The 23,254-nt window shown below is 44.8% G+C and overlaps 2 protein-coding genes across 4 annotated transcripts in view; one reads left to right on the forward strand and one right to left on the reverse strand.

Moving 5' to 3' along the window:
- The window catches only part of Dcx-emap (Doublecortin-domain-containing echinoderm-microtubule-associated protein), a 32,946-nt gene that overhangs the window by 3,467 nt on the left and 6,225 nt on the right, over positions 1–23,254 (forward strand). For 2 of the 3 annotated variants that reach the window (XM_076434164.1, XM_076434163.1), the window contains exons 3-8: positions 545–1,067; positions 1,834–2,011; positions 20,302–20,535; positions 20,892–21,008; positions 22,383–22,623; positions 22,705–23,000. In XM_076434164.1, the coding sequence (XP_076290279.1) occupies positions 545–1,067; positions 1,834–2,011; positions 20,302–20,535; positions 20,892–21,008; positions 22,383–22,623; positions 22,705–23,000 (1,589 nt within the window). The remainder of the gene's footprint in view (positions 1–544; positions 1,068–1,833; positions 2,012–20,301; positions 20,536–20,891; positions 21,009–22,382; positions 22,624–22,704; positions 23,001–23,254) is intronic. The other variant, XM_076434165.1, reaches the window with a different exon arrangement.
- LOC143213869 (uncharacterized) lies at positions 6,971–22,418 on the reverse strand. The gene is made up of 4 exons (XM_076434170.1): positions 20,331–22,418; positions 19,459–19,910; positions 17,309–17,858; positions 6,971–17,216 (listed from the first exon to the last, which is right to left on the reverse strand). Exons 2-3 carry the CDS (start codon positions 19,828–19,830, stop codon positions 17,721–17,723), a joined length of 510 nt encoding a protein of 169 aa, XP_076290285.1. The 5' UTR covers positions 19,831–19,910; positions 20,331–22,418; the 3' UTR covers positions 6,971–17,216; positions 17,309–17,720.

The raw sequence follows: 23,254 nt of genomic DNA on the forward strand, positions 1-23,254 counted from the left end.
AAAACGATGATTAAATATTATTTAACTTGCCGCGATTCTCGAGCAGATCGACCAACCCGATTAGCCTTAAGGCTAGATCATGGCTGCTAGTTTAGACGATAATCGCAGAAACGATGGCTTGAACCGGGCCCGTTCACGGTTAACCCGTGTTTCATCCCCTTGTCCTGCACCCCTCGCATCGGCTGGGTTGCTATTCGGGGGCTTATCGTGCTTGGTTAGCTTCGGATTCGGGCTTTGATAACGTTGGTTGCGGGGGAGGCTCGTTTTGAGAGTCGCTAAAGCCATTAAGCCACGTTCTCACCTGCACAATTGTCGAGTTGTTAATCACGATGATTAACAACAAAAATAGCGAATGTTACAGTTATTCACTCGCAGTCCTTCCTAGTCTCTTCTCGTGAGACGCGGACAATACCTATGCTAACTTTAGGGGATGCAATTAGCAACTCCAGAGCTCTAGCACGAGGTTTAGAGGTTGCTTGAGAGGATACGTGGCTTTCTGGCAGCGAGGTGAGGTTCTCCGCGAGATGATGGCGTGAAACCGCAGGTGTGATGACCAAAGAGGAGCAGGAGGCGCCACGAAACGAAAGCTCCCCGAAAGAAACGATCGGCGTAGCGGCAACAGTAACTACACCTAGCGGCGTCGGGACGACGACGTCGGGCAACGTGACCACGACGACGAGCACCGTGACGCCGACGACGATGCCTGGCGGAGGCGCTCGCAGCGACGACGACCAGGAGGAGGAGGAGGCCGAGGAGGCCGAGGAGGAGGAGATCGAGGAGGAGGAGGATGACGAGGATGGGGTTGAAGTCGAGGGTGGGGCGGCGCATGAGGCGGTCGGCGGCGGTCTTCTGTCGAGCGAAGGTGGGGGTGGAGGCGGCATGGCCGGCTTCTGGAGGCAGAGCAGACCCTCCAGTCCCCGCATGCCGCCTCCGGAGCAGCCGGAGCACAGGCCTAAGAGCCGACACGAGCCGGCGCCCGCGAGATACAACAACCTCGGCTACTGGAGGGCCAGGCGAGTCACTTTCTACAAGAATGGCGACCCGTATTTCCCCGGCATCGAGTTCAGGTGAGCTGATAATCCCGAGACGACACTCCTACGGTGAGCCTCTAACTCTCGCTGATTCACGCCTTCAGAGCCCTGCTCTACACACCGGACACTACACGCTAGTGCCACCTTATTAGGGTGCAGGTGGCGTGTCCACGGTCCGTGGCCTTGATTTCGGACTATGAATGAGATCCTCCCTGCGACACGAAAGACACTGGCTCGACACCGCACCGAGGACACCCACTGATGCACTGTTTAGCACGTCCGACAAGAGATCCTCGCCGGGGAGAGGTCTCCTCTCCTTGCGGTCACACTGCGCACCTTTGCTCTGTTGTTGTGCAATCTAATGAGCTCTGCGAGCCACAACGACGGACCACTTTTCCTGGCTTGTCGATGCACTATTTACCTTCTCAGATGAGAACTTTACGGTATCCTTGCGCACCCTCTCCCTGTAGCCGTCTGAAATGATGGTTGACACTGTCGTTGCATGATCGTAAAGACTCTGCGAGCTACTGTGAGAGACTGACAAACCTTTCCTAACCTGTCCATGTACTGTTCATCACTTTAGACGTAATTTGAATGTGGAATGTAGCCTGGATGTTACAAGATCTCCTCCCTACTGTCACCTTGTTCATCTTCACAGTCATGTGAAACAGCTGACACTGTTATTGAATCTGCATGCTACTCCGTCAGATTAAGAGACATTTTCTTAACAAGTGCACTCAATCTATTCCCATCGAGTGCACCCGAAATGAAACAAGAGACTCAAAGGGTTAATGAATTTCAGGTTCAAGCCGGGAAGGGACATCGGTTCCCTGGAGGCCCTCCTGGACAGGCTGTCCCTCCGGATGGACTTGCCTAGAGGTGCGCGACACATCTTCTCCATGGACGGCGACAGAAAACTCACGCTTGACGAGCTCGAGGACGGCGCTTCTTACGTCGTGTCCAGCTACAAAACGTTCAAGGTGAGTCGTTCGTGCTACAACCAGCTTTAATCATCGACGGAGACAACGATTGACCTGTCCGAAGAGACAGAACGAAACGGGACGATGCCAAGAACGATTCCCTCACGTGAAAAAAACTGGAGCCCGTTATTCGCTGCCGGAGGAAAACTATAGAATCTCGACGGCATTATGCACTGGCCGCAGCAAAATTGGCTGGGAAAAAAAGCGGCAAGCTAATCGCAGTAGCTGCGGGAAAGTGGGTCGTACGAATCTGGTACATTGCACGAAGAAGAAATAAGGGTGTAGATCGGATCTCGTGCAACGATCGCCAGCTAAGAGAGAACCGATCTCGTTCGGAGGCCGATAATTCAACCTGGTGCACGGACTTCTCGCGGCGATAAAGTAAATAGTCCCCCCCCCCTGGCCATACCCGTAATGTTCGGTATAATTAAACCGTGGGAGTGGGGCACTACTCGGATGCTTAATATTCATGAGCGTGTGAGGTCCGAAGAAACGTACAAACCCGCGGCTCTCACAAACGCGTGCGGACATAGCCGGGACACGCATACTCTATCACGTTTTGCCGCTCGGTTTAAGAGGGTCGCGATACGATTTATAAGAAAGTTGCGTATATTGCCGTCAACAATCTTTGTGTATCTGGCCCAGATCAGGACTAACCGGGACGCACGCAACGGCCGTCTGATTGGCTACCTAAAAATGCAGGTAGCCGGACTGCTTTCGATACTTCTTTACCGTCTGGAGACTCGCGAGGAACTGCGGGTGCTCCATTACTCTTCGGAGAAGACGCAGCAGCCTCTGCAATAGCAATTAGGGGTTAAATCATTCCTCCGATATCTTCGATTCGATGAGATTCGACAAGACTGAATTTTCTTCATCAGTGATCTTACATTTTTGTGGAGGCGTTCAGTATTGTTTTAAAAATTTAGAAAAAATTTTCCGGAAGGGGGGCAACCCAGTTCTTCTTTGATTTATCTTGAAGGGGACCCAAGATTCAGATCACGGAGTCCGATCGGTGATAGGTGTAGCTCTTCGAGGCTTGGCCGCGAGAATCGGTCCAATTAACGCTCGACCCTTTTAGCTGGGTTCCGGCATCGAGGTGGTTCATTATTTTTATGAATCCTTCGACAGGGAGGATCGGTTTCAGCCGGGGTTGCGTCACTGGTCGTTAAGGATGGCCCACGCCCAGCCTGATTTCCAGGTTTTAAGGTGTGACGGCCCGTTATACTTGCGCAACTGTTCGTTGTCGTACATTTCGACACGAAACTGTTTCCTCAGGAGATGAGGACGAATATGTAGGTCTTGTGATTGTGCTTGCAATAACAGATATATGTTAATTTAGAGCATGTTAGAAAAAATAGTACGAAAGAAAATGATGTATTGTAGTAAAAACTCATGATTTAGATAAATCGTTAAAATAAAGAAAAAATTGGTTTCGCTTCTGACCAAGTTTTCGGCGCAACTTGCCACCGTGTGTTGCCTGTGTGTACGATCCTCGTTATTTCGATCGTGGTTGCGGGTCTCTCGTGCCAGGTCAACCCTTAATCCGGCAAAGTGGCCGAAGCTTATGCACGATCCTATCGTTCTATGGACTTCGCATGCCGATCGTTGGATTAGGGACCGCTGGAATCGGCGGTTATGGATCCCGGGCCTATATTCGCGACGAGAATACTCGCGGAACGCCTTGACCCATATACCCCCGGGGCACTCTAATCGATATCGAGGAGACCAGGCGGTTCATGCACGTGCAACACCTCGCCCGGTAATTAAAAAGAAATATGCCCGCCATAAAGCTCCCTAATTTGCCGGGGACGTTCGTCGAAGTTGCGCGATCAAACTTCCAACGAGCAGCCTCTAACGAACCGCTTCTGAACGGTTAATTACTGTGTTTTAAGCGGTGCCTGATTGCCGCGCTTTCGCCTCAGTGGAGCGCGATCATGCGACTTTTCCACCCTTACCTCCTATGCATCTTCGAGATAGCATCAAAATTGATCTCTTCTCTTAATAAGTTGCATAGCTTATTTCTAATGTCCACCAGTAATATTAAATTTATCTGATGCTTCTTCTATTTTGTGTTTCACCTACTCGTTTTTGCTATAAATGTTGAATAGAGGCAGAATAATAGATTACCATTGATTGGTAAGTAGATAAAATTGCCACTTGTTTTCGAATTAACATTCACCCCTGATTTTTCGAAGACAGGTGGTCGACGGCGTGTATGGTGTCGAATGAAAATTATTCATGGGCCACAGAGGATCGGATAAATGGGTTAAGGGTGTAAAAAGGGTTAAGTAATTCTGGCATTGTTTACCAAAGCCACGTGGCACTGGGGATCGAGGTCTCGCGTAGGTGAATCCTGCGTCGAAATGGTGGGGATCGGAGCGTTTCACTTGGCGGAGAAGAGGGTGCAAGTATCGGTGCAGAGATAGAGGGGGCGAGCAAGGGGTTGGCCGCGATTGCGCACAGCTTACCTCCTTTCCCAACCCCCTGCTTTCGATTCTACCCCTAAGACCCTCTCGCATTACGCCACCCTATTCCTTGACGCCTCATAATCGTCCGCGTTTATTGCTCATCTGTATATTCTCGCGCGTTCATCCCCCTGGATCTTGATAGTCAACCCCATTAACCCCCTTTCAGAATGACTGTCGATACATCAACATCAGGCTCCCGCATTTAATTCCAGAAATTTTAAACAGAGATCTCTCGATTATTTAAATAAAACAAGATCGCTGCACGTCTTCCTTTTTCCACAGTGTACGATATGCAATCTACTTTTCTGGGGAAAATGGTTTTAATATTTTAAAGATCCTCGCGTCCTCAAAGGGTTTACCCTTTGCCCTATGATACTGGGTCAGACTCGTGATAAGGATTTTGAATTATATCCACTAAATATGTATATTATTCATGTCGAAATGGCATGTGTTGCTTCGTAAATATTCCACAATTGAACATATTCAGATTCTGCACAATTTCTATTATAATTCGTTCTCAAATTAAAAACATGATCGATGCCTAACTATTATCGTAAACCTTCTTTTGCTGCGACGGAGTTATGAACGAAGTTATGCAGCTCTAATATAATTGGAAATGTAATGAGGATCATAGAGCTGGGAGGTTTTCACGTTTCCTCTTCGACGACCTGGATTTCTTTATCGGATCCACGGAACCGAATTAATAAGCGCGGGAAACTGGGTTGGAGGGTTAATTTGCACTTTCCATGTTTCCCGCCCCGCGTTCCAGCATTGCATTTGCAACTGGAAATGATTCGGCTGGAAATTGTGCTGTTGTGTGCAATTATTTCGTCGCTGCGGTAAATTGAGCCCTACGGAGAGATCCTTGTTTCGTTTATCGCCACCTTTTTCGTTTGGTTTGACATTTCTCGACGCTGCCAATTACCTTCCACGCTTAACACGTTGACTGCCGCAAAATCATCCCGAAAAATCCTATAGAATCAAAGTGAATGGTGGTTTTTTCGATTGGAACCGTCCACCGATTTTCTATGTCGCCGAGCATCTCCTAGAGGGCATGAATCACGGAGTAGCTTAGGGGTGGTGGTTAACTTCCGTTGAGACCGATGCAGGGCTCTCAGCCCGTAGGGCGGCGAGCAAGGGAGAGGCCGTATCTCATTGACCGTTGGTCAGCCCCGCAAGGGATCAATAAACACCGAGTCCTCCGCACGGACGATTCACAAACCGCGTTTCTACTACCGACTTTCGGGCTATGACGAAATCGCCGTGGGACTGTCGTCATTCCACCCTTGTTTACGAAATTATCGCAACTTAAATATCGACAATTTTTCGAGCATCGGAAATGTAATGTTTAAATGCTTTCTAAATCCACTGTACATTCGAATTAATCGGCTAATCAAAGTAAGATTAATCTTGCTTCAGCACAGAAAGGAAGCAGTTCCGATGTTCAAACTGCTTTTCGATACATGCCATCGGGGACCATGCAATTCCGAAATGGGACATCGCGTGTTAAGCTCGGTTCTCAGCTCGAGATCGGTGTAGAGTTCCCGCGGAGTTTTCTGCAACAAAACAGGGCAATTGGCGGCTGTGCTACGAAGCCAGGAAGAGATTAACTTAACCATTAATTTCCTCCCGGCGAGCATCGCGAGTCAATCGCTCGGTTTTTCTCGATCGGTGCCGGAAGCTCGAAATTTCTGCCGGCACGGAACGCGTCACGTCGGAGGAGAACCTAACCACGGTTGCATGGTTCAAAATCGATAGCGCCCATCGAAGATACTCGATGAACGTCGTCGCCGGCGTGTATTACGTACACCTGTGTCCCGAGGTTTGCAGTAGTAATAAACTGTTACTTCCGACCGCAGCAGTAACACCGTTTGCGAGAGACGGCCAGAACATAATTGATTGCGTCAACTCGCAGCCGCCTCTGATCGGTGCTATATCTTCCACCGGTTTCTCGTCACTTCCGCTCCTCTGCAACATTCATTTTTCACCGCATTATCGCCCCCACCGACGTCGACGACAATGCGGCGATAATATTCAATTATTGCTGAACACGCCGACGACTGGCCTATTGGCCCAGAAATTTCCCACGGACCACCGTTCGCCCGCTAATCGTTTTTCTTCTGTGATCGGTATCTTCAGACACTGGACTCGCGAAATCTGAAACTTGCAGTTAAAAATTATTTTTTTGCGATCCGTATCTTCGAGCGCTCGACACTAGATTTATGAATTTGCGAAAGGTACAGGCGAATTCAACATTGATTTTCAGCTGTTTATGCAAGGTTTTTTCGGATGTGGAGCAACTTTTTCTGCATGTATCGTGAAAAACTGGGTTGTAGCTTTCGGTTTCAAATGAGCGAATATACAAGAAAAAGTTGGAAAGAGGCTTGATAAATGTTCCAAATATTGGTTCACGGGCGCTGATTGCAGTGAAAGTTCTAAATCGACTTCATTTGCCCTTTAACGGGAACGTTGCTGATTTAATTTCCTCAGGTGATGGTAATCGGCCGTCGAACACGGCCGCCATTTTGGATCTTTCGAATTTTTACGAACTTATCATGAATCTTACTGTGGAGTAATGATGGTGTTACGACAATGATGTGAACGGTGTCATTTTAAATTACCTGATGGATTAAAATCGATTTATGACGGCATAAAAGTTGAATTATCCAAAGACTTCGACGTTGGCAGGTCTCGTGACAGTGACGTAGTGCGACGACGCATCAAGCATTGATGTCTCCAAGTACGATCGCTGTCCCTCATTCCTTTTACCATCGTCATCCCAATTACAATTCACATCTCACACGATTCTAATATTTACAACATCTTTACCAATTCAATAACCATATGATGATAACATAATAATCTTTTTAGATATGTAGAACAGCGAATATTACCTATTCCGGTGACCAGAAATTTTCTCGAATAATCCAAACGACCTTTATTTCACTTACTGTCAGTCCCTACATTCTTTTTATCAAGATCGTAATACAGTGCAATCGAAGTCCCATGCGTGAGTCACGGGAGCCTCAAAGGAACAGTAAATTGCCGCAGAACGTGTAACTTCAATCTCGCAAAGTTTCCCTTATCCGCCTTATCTCTACAGCCCTCGACGAACCATTCCCATTTCACAGTTCCATTTCACAAAAATTGTAACGACCTTCCTCTATGATTCTTTTCCTGTTTAACCCTCAAGTGGACTTCTGGAAGACTGGAAGGAAAAAGGAAATTTGATCTTTTTGTTGGTTGTTATTGAGAGTGAGTTGTTGGTTAATGATTGACGTTTCTGTTACTGGTGATGTATTAAAAAAACCTGAGCTATGGTCCACCAATTTCCAAAAATTTTGGAACAATCCGGTAGATAAAGTGTTAAAGACAATGCAGGAAAGGAAAAATTGATCTTTTGGAAACGGAAAGCCAGAATAGTCGGGTCGAAATACGGCGTCGATTAATAATTACGAGGTAATCCATCATCGGAGCGAGCGTGCGAAGGATCGTTTAGAGCCAAAAGTGGGAAAAAGTCTTTTCCCGTGTTCTTTCTCGCACGACCGTGTTCCCGGTGACTAATTACTCGGAAGCGATGTATAAGGGAGGGGTCGCGGGAGGGCCTAGCTAATAAATTGCTATCCATCGCGCGTCTTATACATGAATAATCGGCGTGATTGTTTCTTTCTAATCAGCCTGGCACATTTCGAAGCCGGGACGCTCCGTCACGCACACGTTCTACATGGCCGTTCTTCATTTTCATATCGCGACCACCACGCTCGCAACGATAACGAGTCCTCCTTTCAGCTGTGAGGTGTGCACTCGCGACCCGACCGACCCGTAGGAGGTCATTCGTTTGCTCCCGCGGCACGTAAATTCATAAAGGATAACGCGCCGGACCGTTCTCGAAAGAAAATAACTGTTGACCGGGCTGAAATTCGTGTCGGCCACCTCCTCCGCCGATCCGTCACGAACCGACGAGACAGAGCAGGCCACCTAACTGGCCTACATGCGTCACGAGATCCCATTAAAACAAAAATTAAGCCTTTCCGACTTAAAATAACCCCTCCGTTTCGTGTCATTCTGCGGAAACGCGAACACCTCGTTCCGAGTTTCCCTTCTTTCCACCCTATTTCCTCTTCTACATAATTCCTCGCTGGGCTAGCCTTCTTTATTGAACAGATTATTCAGTCCTTTGCGGGTCGAGCATCTTTCCATGCCATCGGCAACCCTAACTTTCCACCAGAGGCTGTTGGAAACCAGTATTTTCTTTCATACATTTATGCAAACTGAAAATGTTTTGCATTTGTTATTGTCTACTTTTTACAGTATCTTCAATTCATTGAATTGAAGAAAGAATGAACGTTTCCAGAACGTCGTCATTAAAATGCAGCTAAGCGTATTCCCAGCGGTCTAGAAGTATTAGGCCACTTCATGCGTTGGAGAAACGTCTGAAAACAAACGAACGACGAAATTAGTAAACGTCACAGAGCAATGTGTTTCCTTTCCTTGCAGACCACATTACGGTATGTAAGAGAGCCAGCGTAAACACGAAAATATCTACGCTCGACTTCAATTAAATCCTCAGACCGAGGTCTTTACGGAGTCGTAGCGTGCAGCATCGTCCGAAAACGATTAAGAAATTTCATGATGTTTTTGCGTTACTCCAATTCTCCTGGGACTCTTAACACAGTCCGCGAATTCTCGTTTGATACCAGTAAACTAGTTAATTTGCATAAACATCCGCAGTTGGAATGTCATGCATTTCGTGCTTATTCTCGTGCGACGCGCTGTTCCAAGGTGTATAGCATCTTCAGAGGAACTTACAGGGAAGACAACAATTTTTTCAAGTTAATAGTTCTTTCCCGAGATCTACCAAATCGTTTAAACATATTTTCTCCAAATTTTTTCAAACATCCGAAGATCTTCCACCGTTGATACTTTCAATGTACATCGTAGCGACACGGCCAGCGAGTTTTTCGACACATAATTCGTTGAAAAGAGAAACGATTATGGGAGCGGTATTTATGCTCGGAGAGCGGCACCCCCGTATCTCAGGTTGGCCCAAATTTCAGCGTGTTCTTATCGGTTTTCGGGCCGACGAAAACACGTTCGCATGGCCTGCCGACCGGTCGCAGATTAATTACAGACTCGGGCCGGGCCGGCGAAAAATATTTGCACCGATAAACGGTCCCCGCGGGCTCGTAAATCTCTACGATACCCGACGTCGACGAGTTGTTTCCTCATCGGGTGGCAGGGGGGTGAAAGAGACGAACGGGCCGCATGCCTGGAGGCAGTCGACGTTAATTGACATTATTACGTCGATCCTGCCCGGCGATACACTACGAATTATCGAATAATTGCGCGCGCCCACCGATCTAATTTCCCTCGGCCACCGCTGAAAACTTTCCCCGACGCCGGGGGTGGCCACTTGCATGCCCCCGACTTTCTAAACTGTTACGTTTTTATCGCCAGCCGCCGCCGGTTAAATTTACTCACACTATCTTCCAGTCGAAATCTGCGTGGCACGGGAACGCATTCGTCACAGAGATTCAGCGGCGCGCAAGCTATTTGATACAGTATTTTAATATGGCAAACGAGCTGGCTGCGTGTGCGATCACATTTTCGACCATTCTACCACGCCTTCGTGATTGCTAGATTTGATGAATTTACGACAAACATGGATTGGTCAAATACGTACCTGTAGACATTAGAAGAATTTAATGAGGTTTTTATATCATCTTTAACTTATTACTAGACTGCGGATCTTTATGCAAAATCAAAATTTTCTACTTGAATTGCAACGAACTGGAGTGGAATAGAATATTATTTTCTTTTTAATAAGCTCAATAGGTGCAAATAATACAACTGCATTTTTTTTATTCTTCCAATGACTTCACCGTTTTTAGTCACACCTACTCATTTTTCTGAATGATATTTAAAATTAATTTTCTTGAAAGCGAAGCCTGCCACGCAATTTCGATAACGAAGAATAATCTTGATTTTCTGATTTCCATAGAATCGACCTGACCTAATTTGTACCATGAATTATGAAACACCCGGTATGTATAATTGCCACAATTTGATCTAACATTTATTTTTCAACATCTTCCAACAGTCATCCAAAATAATACTAGGTGCTTAACGTCAAGCAAATGATTGAAAAGGTTCCTTCAAAAAAGTCTTTTTCCTCTTCGAGAGAGTTAAGTACATTTTCCTTTTTCAAGAGGTACACGAGTCAGTCAGATTCGTACGCTATGCTGGGGGTAGTTCAGCGTTTGTTGACGACGATGAATATGTATGTCGGTGATTCGAAAGTAGCGGATTCCGAGGGCGGTCGATCGTTTCTCGAAAAAGAACCGGTCCGAATCGGGCCGGGAGTGTTCGGGTGCGTATAGGAACGCGGTTAGATGACGTGTAGGCCGATCGACGATATGTAAATCACTGCGGCATCCCGTCTGTGTGGCACTCGTTGCCTTTTATCCCTCCGCGGCACGCTTGTCGCAGAGAACATTCGCAGGACGACCACCCTTGCGTCACACTCGGTTCTCGGTTCTAGGCTCGCGAGTGGCACGCTCGACCGTCACGCACCCCCTGTAATATATGTCAATTACGATTTCAACCCTTGCATGCATAAGCAGCCCTGCCACGGCTGCCTGAGACCACTCCGAAATGAAATATAATCCGTTCGAAGTCGCCAGTCGCCCGACCGGCCATCTTTGCGGGAACCAACCCTTCGACTGGGGTGTGCGAGCTTTTTATTTCCACCCTCCATCAACCTTCCTGGCACTGTCCAACCGACGATCATAAATCAACACTATTTAACGAGGCCGGAATGTTCGCAGATTTCCTGAGGGAGCGCGAGACTTTATAAATTTGCATTTTTTGTTTCAAAGGATTAAGATTTTTATTCCACACAACTGATATTCATCGCGTTCACGCCCTCGATTATTATTAGCAACAATTGCTATTTTATTCGATTGGAAAACTTGAATGTTGATTCACCAAATGCTTCAATGAATAAATTCAATAGTAAATATAACTTTTACATTTCACTTATTCTGTTTCTTTATAAAAGGTATAGTATTTTCGGTGATCAGCGCCCGCTCTAGCGGTATTGTATATATTTTTTAAATAGAGGTACATATTTTTTATTTTCAATAAAAATCAAATCATTTTATCTAAATTTTAATAAAAGCGAATTTTGGGTATTTAACACATAAATATTTTTCTCACACTTACAGCCAAAATGGTGACCCGGACAAATGTCCGGGTTGCCCGCCCCTAGAGCGGGCTCTGTCGTTGATACATAACACAAGTATCCAATTATATTCGGGTTTCTAATTGGCGTTGTTATGACTTCTTTATTATTATAGCTTAGTTATCTAGGGTTAAATAATTTCTAAGACGAGATGAATTAATTAATAAGAATGAAAGAACAGGAAGGGAAAAGTTCTGAACACAGGGGAACGCCATTGTTCCTCCAGTACAATAACTTTCGTCGCGAGTGTTGGAGCAATTTTTGTATTAACGCCTCGACCCAGCACGAAACTAATATCAAGCTTGATCAGGCGATCGTCGCGCGGGATCGAGCACACGTGAACGTCTAAAAGGTAGATCGCGCGATAGCAGAATGGAAAAAAGTGTTTCGTGTTAATCGGCCCGGTCGAATTAAACCAGCAACGATCTCGGTGGGAACAGCTTATCGGTGCACATGGGGCCTTATCACCGGCCAATTATCGTGGCGCGCGCGTGCACCGAATGGCGTGTAGAAATTCTACCACCCCCCCCCCTCCCTGTGCACCTCCGTTTTAATTATTTTTATTTAGAAATTCAACTAAGTTTCACCGCGACTCGCCTTTCGTCGCCTTTAAAACAAATTCTGATATTTTTTCTGCTTCCAAGGTGTGAAATATGTTACTTCGCTCTAATTTCTTTATTTCGAAGTTCAACTAACAATAAGGTTTACCGCGACTTTGTCGCCTTCAGACGAATCCTGATATTTTTCAACTTCTAAGGGTGGATTTATAGAGTGGAGCAGCGAGGTGAGCTGTGCGGTGAAAAACAAAGAAAATACATATGTACTTTTTCATTATGTGTCGAAATGTTGTCACGAATGTTGGTTTCTTTTCACCGCGCCGCTATCATCGATGCTCGCAGCTCCACTATAAATCCACCCTAAGGTGTGAAATAGAAGGCTTGCAATTTTGATTGTTTCGGGACTGAAACGATGATGATCGCAAGGGCATTAAATCGTCGGCAGGAATGATAATCCGTGGTCAGTGACCACTCAAGCAAAGGTTAAGGGTTGAAGTACAACGACGCGACCTTTCGTCGGTCTCTTATCATCGAGGTAAATGGTCAACCAGGATATTCACCCTGACTTCGTCGACTGGAGCTTCCATTCATTGAAGAGAATCCTGATCTTTGTTGAGTGCCGCTCGTAGCGATGCAGAAGAACTGTACTCTTCAAAGGTTGGGATGGCTGAGGGGTAGAAGCACAGTACTGTGTTGTCTAGTGGATGTAATGGTTCGTAAAGGGCATCACACTGATTTCTGCAACAAGAAATCAATATTGGAACGCCATCTATGCTTTTATAATTTTTATTTAACGGGACCAGAGGTGGGCATTATTTGGCGAAAAAAATATTTGAAATACTATTTAATATTTTAGATTTTATTTTGCTTAAAGAAAATAGTATTTTATTTCTATTTTAACAATGTGAACCTCAAAATAAAATATTTCCATTTCAACAATTTGATCCACGAAATAAAATATTTCTATTTTAATAATCTGAAACACGAAATAAAATATTTTACTTTTTGCATTGTTATAATACTCTGAGAAACCGCATAAACATACAGTCTACCTTATCGTTAAGAAACGATTTACACTCATAAATGTATTGAATTCGAACCATTATTTTCAGCAATACAATTGAAAATTGAAATTGAAAATAAAGACAAGATACAAATATTTTCAATATTCTTCAAATAAAATACGATTTAAAAAAAGATACTGCCTCAAATAAATTATTTTATTTTCAAAAATTACTGCATCAAATAAGATATTTTATTTTCACAAATTACAGCATCAAATAAAATATTTTATTTTCAAAGTTGTACACATGCTTTAAAATAAATAGGACTATTTACTATGTAAAATACTATTTTCCCCAGCTCTGAACAGGATTAGTGTTTATATGTCTGAGGGGGTGAAAGCATAGTAATATGTCATTCACTATCTAAAATGACGCATAAAATGCATCATGCATATTCCAGAAGAAAACTTAAATTCATAACACACCTTACACATTCCACCCTCTGTACGTTTAAATAACTACTTTGAATAATTACTTTCTCAACAATTACTAATTTCCTAACCCATTTACTTCGTCTGCCTCGGCGTCACGAATAAATGGCTGCGATTGAAGGTCGCCATTGATCCTCGATGCACAGCTGACTCAGCACAGGTGGCCTAACTAAAACAATTCCCAATTACCATTCTTGAATATCGTTCTTAATTTTGCACGAAATTTTTCTATTCGTTGAGTCCCAGAGCATCAAATCATTTTTGAAAAAATATTTCGCGTAGCGAGGGGAGAAACGAATGATCTTCTTCGAATAAAAATGGTTTTGGTGAATGATAGTGGAGCAGCGACGAGATTATTAAGAGTAAAATCAACGCAAGGGGTGCACGACCGCGTAAATGCGTGAAAAGGTTAAGGGTTGTAGCACCCATGGTGAACCCAGGCCTGCGGAGGGTGCACCCACGCGTACTTTCGTTGCACCCTCCATTCGATCGGCGTTGCATACCATCGGCCGGAAGATTGTTGCACCGTGACCTTGGCCTTGCGCCGAGGACATGCATCGGGCCGCGCGTACGCGCGACTGCGGATCGTAATTTACGAGGCTGTCTTCCTAAATTACGGTGCGAACGTTCTGGACTCTGTGAATGGAGTCCTGCGGCTTCCTTCGTCGTTTTTTCTAACCCCTTTTTCAACCACCGCGAACACCTTAATTTAACTTAACATCCGGCAAATAGAAAGCGGGTACAATTAAATCACGGTCCCAAAAATATCTCCTCTCTCTCTCTCTCTCTCTCTCTCTCTCTCTCTCTCTCTCTCTCTCTCTCTTTTGCCTAAATTATAAATTATTTCGGTGGGAAACAATTGACTGCCCCCTCTGTTAGATATTGAACTTTCTTTTTCTATTAAATTTTGCAATGATACTCCTGATATAATATTCACTTATTTAAATCTAAATTATTTCTGTTAAACGTCTGTTAAAAGGTAGTGATTAAAAGGTTGAGATTTCTGCTCTTTTTACAATCATGCTCTCACAATATAATAATAAAACACCACACTGATTAGCCGTTAAGGGCTAATACGCGGCCACTTTATAAAATTGATAAAGCCTGCACCCTTAATCTATCCAGTACAGGCTCAACAATAATAATTTTAAAAAATTAATGGAGAGATATTTTTCAACGAAAATTTCGAGCCAACGCGAGTGAGGCGTGTGTCAGACGATTTCACAATAACTGCTCCTTCCCGCTAATTATTGGCCGAGCTATTTATGCTCGCCGAGTGTTTAGCACGATTTAAAAAGAGCGCTATCTGATTATCACAATATACGCTCGACTTAATTATTGTTAGGAGCACGTATCTAAGCATGATCTATGAGGTTTGTAGAACACTACCGGGTTTAGTGAACAACGGCACGCAATAGTCGTGAACACCGCCGAACCTTCACTGTCGTCCGGTATCAACCCCCATAATTATGACAAAAATGATCGATTAGATAGCGAGCGGCGGCCCTGCCGAGGAATTACAAAAAAAACTTGACGATCCTTCGTGGCCGAGATTCGCGATAATCTTTGCAACTGTTGTAGATCATTGTTCAGTGGTAATGATCGCTTTTAGCCAGACTTAAATTGGAGGGGGTTGAAAGAAACTTTCAGCAGTTTGCGAAACTTGAAATTTAGATACCAGGGACGATAAAACAGCAATTATAGTCAACATAATTAAAGATTATTATTAATAATATTATAAATTTGAAGGATATTCTGTTTACGAAACAAAAACGTTTGACACTGAATATTGAATGGTGTTTAGATAAAATAAAAATGTGTTCGACCGCCGGGTTTACTTAAGTGCCATTCCATCGATGACTCAAAGGAAAATACTTGGTCGGTGCTTTTGTGGAACGCAACGGGGCGAAAGTCCTTCCAGATAGTTGCAATAAAGAGGCCGGTAGCCTTGGACGGAATTCACGAGGCTCGTTAAGGGGCCAGCACGTGATTTTCACCGGCGACGCTGGAATTTATGCGGTATTTGTTATTCCGACGGAGACAATTTGCAAACCGAAGGGATGGAGCTGCGATCGTTAACGCTTATCAATGCGATGCACGCGCGGAGAAAGAACCGCGCAGCACCCGACAAATAAAAATTCATATACGTTTCATTCCGTGCTCGAAATTAATTGAGCTGGTTAATTGTTCAAACTTTCAGGCAGTGGTCGAAACAGTTATGTTTCAATCAAAATAATTGTTGACGAAAGAACTTATATGTTCCAGAAATCTATTAAACAGAAACCTATTAAACAATGCCATAACTCTTTCGGTCCCTGATAACCTTTGGTTTTTTAGGGGTTCGATAACATTACCGTTACATTGTTCTTGAAACTTATTTTTTAGCACTGGCAAGATGTCCTGTTTACAGAACTCGTGCCTCGAGTCCATTAGCAGTCGCATGGCCACAGGGATTATGTTGTCATGAGTACTTATTAGGTCTCGCTGGGCCCTTCGTTGTCCACTGTGTTTATTTTCGGAGGAGCCTCCGCCAGGGTTTGCGGTCTCCTCGCATTACAACAAGAAAGGAAGTCATTAGCCGGTGTAGATAACATGTAGCAAGACACTTTATAGAATTCAGGGGTTAGGGGAAGAGTAATGGCACTTTTTAATGGATTCTATTTAAAACGTAGACCGTAGACCTTGTTGAAAAATGTTCTTGAATTATAGAACTTATTAAATATGAAAAAATAATAATCTTTACAGGGTAAAATATTTCGTCCATATAAAGTAGGGCAAGTTGTTAATCGTCATGAAATATTATTATTTTGATTGTATTTTTGTGATTTTTAAACTAGTAGAATTGGTTAATAGACGCGATTGAGGTTCAATAGACAGCTCGAAGGATAAATTAGCGTGGTTTCGGTGGAAAGAAAACAAAAGCGACCTCAACAAGGGTTAAGCTTACGTCACAGAAAGGATAGGCTGCCGGAAGGGTTGCTCGGGTGTGTGAGGGGGTGGTCCGACCTTCACCCTGTGTTAATCTATGCTTCCATTATCATACCAATCCCATCAAAGCTGGCATAGCTTTGCGACTGCACGACGATGAATCCGGTTATTGGTCGGCCGAACCATTTTTCAATGAGTATACTCGAACTGCACCCTTCATTTCTGCAAACCGAACGGTATGTTATTTCATTTTTCCGGCCTGATCAAATATTCTCCAGTACTTCTACAATTTTTAACGAAAATTGTAAATACTTGACGTTACATTCCTGTGAACCCTCAACTGGGTACGTGCCACACAACACACACACACAAGTTTTGCTGTATCTATGGTATTACACAAATTTGCATCATTCAGAGAAAATTGAATGTTTCAGTTCAGTTCGTAAATTCCGAGGAATTTTATTCTCTTTTCATTTTTCTATCAATAAGAGGAAGGTAAATGTTTAAATTCAGCCTGTAACAGATTCCGAGGGGTCTTATTTTACTACTTGCTTGCAAAGGCAAAAGCAGAAAATCATAGTTAACGATGAAATTGGCCGCACTTACCGATAGTAAATGTTAAATTGCGCTCCGACCACGCAAAGAACAACTCGCAAGCGGCACTTTTGCTTCGGAAAAATTACACGCCTCGGGTTGAATGAAAAATTGTTAACGCTTGATAAATTGCGAAGGGTCCGCGTAACCAACGATGACAAGGTCATCGAATTCTCGGTGCACTGCTTCGAGAACGTGCGTGTCTCGAATTCATAAGTCGTTTTATTAGACTATTAGCCTCGCCAACCTTTTTTCTCCATCATACCACCGTAGCACTTTGAATATCGGCTCTATTTAACCAATCAGGGTAATTGGTCCAATACGACGCCACTTTCCGGGAACGATTGGGACTTTGGCAGAGGTATTCGGGGCGTGGGCGTTCCTTGATACCAAGCAATGCTTCCAACTCCTTAGCCAACCCTCATTACCGGGTGTCTGTCAGCGTACCAGTGATGCGAGCTTCCAGCTGTCTATCATAATTTACAGCTTGCGAGATATAAGTCGGGGATATCCTCCAATCGAATTTTCGGAGACTTAAAAGCAAGCCACTCCTGGCACCGCCCTGAAAATGGGGACGAGAATCATTAGCATAATACCTTGTTAAGCCATTGACATTGATGGATATATTATATCGATATGTTTGCAATAATTTGCTGCCGTTTAGTAGGCAGATTAATTATGATAAGCAGACAGGATTTGATGCATTCATGATAAAAATGAGTATAGGTAGAGTTTGAAACAGTAGAATTCGGTTTATATAGCGCATGTTCGACAAAGCAAATCAATAAAATTAGAACGACTACCAGATTCACGAAAAATGAGAAAAACCACCCCTATGGCAAATTTTGTCTCACAGACGCAGAGCTGACTATCAACGGTCAATCAAACGTCGCCTAAATATAGCACAGCTGACCAAAAAGGGATCGCCCAGGATTAGAACCACCCAAAAATTATCCGGAACAATTTAGCAACCCCTTCGTCTAGAAATAGACGGGAGTCAGCCCTATAAGCTCGAAAATACCTCAGCAACCCTGTCATTTGGTCTATATTTGTGTAGAGAAACACGCGCGGGGAAGGGCGTAAGGTGCGATTAGGCAAAGGAAATCTCAGCCGTAAGGTCATCGGGGAAAAAAGGGTGAGAGTGTATAGGCAACGATAAGTCGGTCATGAAACGGTGTTTACGACACGCGAGAGATAAAAAAAGGTTTTGCGAGTCGGTTGCTAGCCGGAGGAAGACGAAAATTGGCCGTGGTTTTCAAATTTCGGCCTCCTTCCCCGGGGGCTGGCGATCCCGGTGGTGGTTAGGCCAAGACTCGGTATCGAAGGGGTGGGTGTTTGTCCTTGAGACACGATGGCTCTCTACGCGAAAGCGACGCGGGGCTGGAGGGTAGGGGATGTTGCAGCCCGGGGGCTGGTTCTCGGGCCGAATGGCGCACCCCGCCTCCAGTTGTCCATCGAACACAGCCGGGGGTGCACCTAGTGGCCACACAACCCTCTCCAGACAATCGTATCCCTTCGACCGTCACGTTTTTCCATCGGTTCCTCCGCAGTGCATGGCCGAACGCCAGCGTTCCTCCACTTTTCGCAATTTTTCTACCACGCGCCATCCTCGCTCGCCGAATCGCTCTGACGTCTTCCAACGGCCTAAAGGTGCGAACACATTGGCAAGTAACTAGTGACAGTTTTCGCGAGAGCCATTCTCGTGACACGTGCGAATACTGTGAACGCCTCTGACATAGCGGGCCAGCAAGTTGCAGTCAATTGCGACAGTGCTCACTTACGAAACAGTATATTCAGAATTAGCCTACGAATTTTATGTGCATACTTATAATAAAAAAGAGTAACTCGAATGTGAAATAGAAAAAACATTTAACGATTTAAAAATTTTATACTATTTTCAGTTGATTATAATTATTAAGAAATAAGTGTTTATGTAGCTTCTACGTCTTGCGATTATTGAATTAATGATTTCGCGTAAAAATCCGCAGTCTATAATATCTGCAGACAAGCGCAGATATTATTGCTCTCGCAATAAAATGTCGCAAGTTACTCGCTAGTGTACTCGCATTTAGAAGAAACGAATCTTTAGTTGGTTCCAGTACCCGATAATTGACTTGGAAAATTTTGATTTTGCATAAAGATCCCGCAGTCGTAATTCGTACCTTGAAACAAACGGATTGATCGATCAGTGGGCCCCGAGGGTTGAGTTCGGAAGTCAATCGATGATCGATGTCAACGAGTGATCCTCTCGAGTGACACAGTGAACAGGAAAATGTGAACCGTCTGTGAACCATCCCGGCCTCTGTGGAACCGTTCTTATTGGAGTGAATATCGTTCGACGGGGGGCTACAGTGATTGGGGTCCACCATTGAGTCGGCAAGTTCCTCGTCCCGCTCGGACCTGGAGCCGGACTTTGTCGCCGGCTGCGAGAAGGCGGACTCCTTTACCGATTCCGAGCAAGAATCCTGCGGCCCCGAGTCCTGGGAGGGCTGCGACAGCTTCGTCGTGTTGATGAGCGATTCCTTCGAAGTCATTTCGCTGCCGGCCGATATGTTGCAGGTCCCACGTGTCCCCCTTCGATCATGCACCCCTCAGAATATAATGGAAACACCGCCTAAAAATTCGAATTATTATTCATAAAGCTTTAGTGAACTTTACTCGAATCTTGGATCATTTTTCTACCACAATTCAGTCTGCATTAAATGCTAGAGGCGCAAATATATCATCAACAGACGATCTTTTATGTACAAGGTGTTTCCATTAGTTTCGCCAACACCTGAACGTACAGTTACTGTGCGGAGCACGAAAGAATTGTAGCGGGAAGGAAACTAGGCAAGAGGAACGGAAAGGACATCTGAGTGGTCAGACTTCTTGCCCCGCTACAATTCTTTCGTGCTCCGCACAGTACTCGTAGGTTTAATGAGAGTACTGTATATATTTTGACAGTAAGCGACTGTGGTTTGGAACTGTGGATTGACAAAATGTTTTTCGGGTCTGTGAAACAGCCGGCCAGCTACGGAAAGAAGAACAACACCTGGTATACCAGTCCAAGTGGCGGAGGCAGCAGGGGTGGAGCAGGTGTCGGAGGCAGTGTCGGAGGCTGGCAGAGCAGACCACCTGCGGTGGCGAGTCTCAGCAGGAAAGCTTCCATCACTGACGAAGCACCACCCCCGGGGGGCGGAAAACCTTCCTCCGGACGCGTCATACGAATCGTCAACAACCACGACCACACCGTCCAGGTGACTAACAGAGAAATATCATCAAGATACCTGGCAGTTAGGCGTAATCTCAGGGAAAAGTTTCTAATCGGTCTGTGACATGAAACTGGTCGAGCTCGAGACATTTCCAACCCTTACGAGGCACACGTATCTTAACCAATTGCACTACTCATTTCTTTATATGGGTAGAACAACCCCCAGTGTGTAGAATTTCTTCGTGGTTTGTAATTTAAAGAAACTTTGAGTTGTTAGTATTCCTGTATTTTCGCAATGGTTTGAAGTAGAATTTCGTTTCAGTAAAAAATAAGTCACGCACATGTTTCGCAAATTTTTTTGTGTAGCAAAATTGATTAATATTTGGTAAAATTAATTTTTAGTGCCGCGTCTTGTTGAACCTCCGCACCTCGCAGCCATTCGAGGAGGTACTGGAGGACCTTGGACAGGTGCTGAAGATGAATGGGGCCAAGAGGATGTTCACAGTTTCAGGTCAAGAGGTAAACGCATTTCGATTATTCAGATATCCCTCGTACGCCTGGAAACCGACCACACTAGCGTTAAGTTCGATTCTACGTGCACAAAACCGTCGTTACAAGTGTTCGGAGACCAAGACAATCCTCGAAATTGTCGAAACATATGACGCAGATTATGATCGATACGTTCGTACATTCGTGAACGACTCGAAACGTGGGCGACTCGAAAGTTTATCAGCGATTTATGCAAATCCGAAGACATTGGCTCGGCATCGTACTTATAAAATCTGCTTGAATAATGTTTGTCCATAAATATGCATGGGCCGGCGGGGGCAGAAGCGTCGAAACGAAGCGTGACGATATTGGGGTCGACTTCTTGACTCTAAATGGAATCGGGTCGCCGCTTAAATCTCCCATGAATCGTCTCGGATCGTTCTACCCTCATAGACAATTCGAGGAAACTATTATCCGCCAATTTATCCCCATTCTTACAACAAACATCGCATGGGGGAAAAAAATAGTCCAACGCGGAGCCTCTGAAGACATTGTCGACGACTTTGTTTCACAAAAATTTGACCCCTTCGCATTCGGAGCCATTCTAATTCTCTTTTTCTTCTCACCTACAATATTTCCAGTTTATATGATTTCTGTCATTTCCTCGTACAATACTTAAAATTTCAATAATGTGACCAATATTTTGAATAATGGTACAGCAACTTTTAATGGCGCCTCTTTTAGTAGAAATCACAGGCCCAGAAATGTTTACCCCCAGAATCAGGTGGCATGATTTTGTGATCGGTTCGAGGGGGTGGTAGCAACGCGAAGTGGGTCGGAGGCCCCCGTGAAAAAGGTCAGAGATCCATCTTTTCAGGTCACGACCGTATATGAATTTCAAATTGGCCAATTTTCCTTAGCGAGCATTCGGCTGCCTTGTACATCATCGTGTACGGGCAACGATGTCTACGTCAACGGTGACGTTCGCGATACGATCCCTGCATGAGGAAATGCCTTGGTTCATTCATTTTAACGGCGGCCCTTCCTCACACCACATCCTTCTATTTTTCTTCGGTATACCATTAGTCATGCACTGATTGCATCTGCAATATTGGAAGAAACGTTCCGTGGCTGCTCGGCGCATCAATACCTGTAATAACACCAATCCTTTCAACTTCCTGCGGCACTGACTGCAAATCTTCACTATTTTCTAATTTTTGTGCTATTCTGCTGGCCAACGTCACGCATTTGTGACGACAACGATTTTGTACTCGACGTGAATAAAATCAAACTTCGTTGTACGTCGTTACTTAGAATTATAACCGGACTGCGAATTTTATATATTTATGACGAAAATGATTAGATGCAATTCAAAGCCGTTGAAACCAATTGAATCGCCATCAGGTGAGGAGCTTCTCCCAGCTGAGGAACGAGTTCGCGGACGTGGACACGTTCTACCTGGGCACGGGATCCGGAATAGGTATAGTCGGAACGGTGACAGCATCCCCCGCTAGGAGATCGAGGTCGAGAGGACCTCCCACCGTGGTGGAGGATATAGGCCGTCAACGACGTGCTCGCAGCAAGAGCAGACCCCGAGCTTTGTACGCCCCTGACTCCGACGTCGTCCGAGTAAACGGTTCTCCATGTCGTTGACCTACTCTTTACACGATTTAAAGCGTTCCAAGTAAATCGATCGATTGACGAACTGTGTACTTTGCGCGAACAGATTACAGCGTGGTGGAGGTGTTGCGCGACGAACCGGCCCGAGTGACGATCAGGGGGCTGAGACGATCGTTTTATCCGCCATCGCACCTGCCACCGGTGGATAACTCGCCGCCGGATAAGAAGCTGCAGCTCGAGTGGGTTTACGGGTATCGGGGGACCGATACGCGAAGAAATCTCTGGGTCCTGCCCAGTGGAGAGCTCCTCTATTACGTCGCTGCCGTGGCTGTTCTCTTCGACAGAGAGGAAAATGCACAACGGCACTACGTCGGCCACACGGAAGACATCACGTGCATGGAGGTATGTGCAGTGTTCTTGTTTCTAACTGTCAATTACACTGTCCAACAACTTTTTTTATGTTTCCTAATTACTGTTGGGTGGTTCTTATAGTTTTTTTGCGCTGATTCCGAATCTGTCCTTAATTTTCCTCCTAGACGCACAGTTTTCGAGAAACATGGCTTTGAAGAAAAAACATATTATTCAACTTCAAACAAATATTGTGATATTATTATAAAAGATATTGAATTGTTCTTTACAGCAAAAGATTCTGTAGA

The sequence above is a fragment of the Lasioglossum baleicum genome, chromosome 12 (genome assembly GCF_051020765.1).
Source record: "Lasioglossum baleicum chromosome 12, iyLasBale1, whole genome shotgun sequence".
Classification (NCBI taxonomy): domain Eukaryota; kingdom Metazoa; phylum Arthropoda; class Insecta; order Hymenoptera; family Halictidae; genus Lasioglossum; species Lasioglossum baleicum.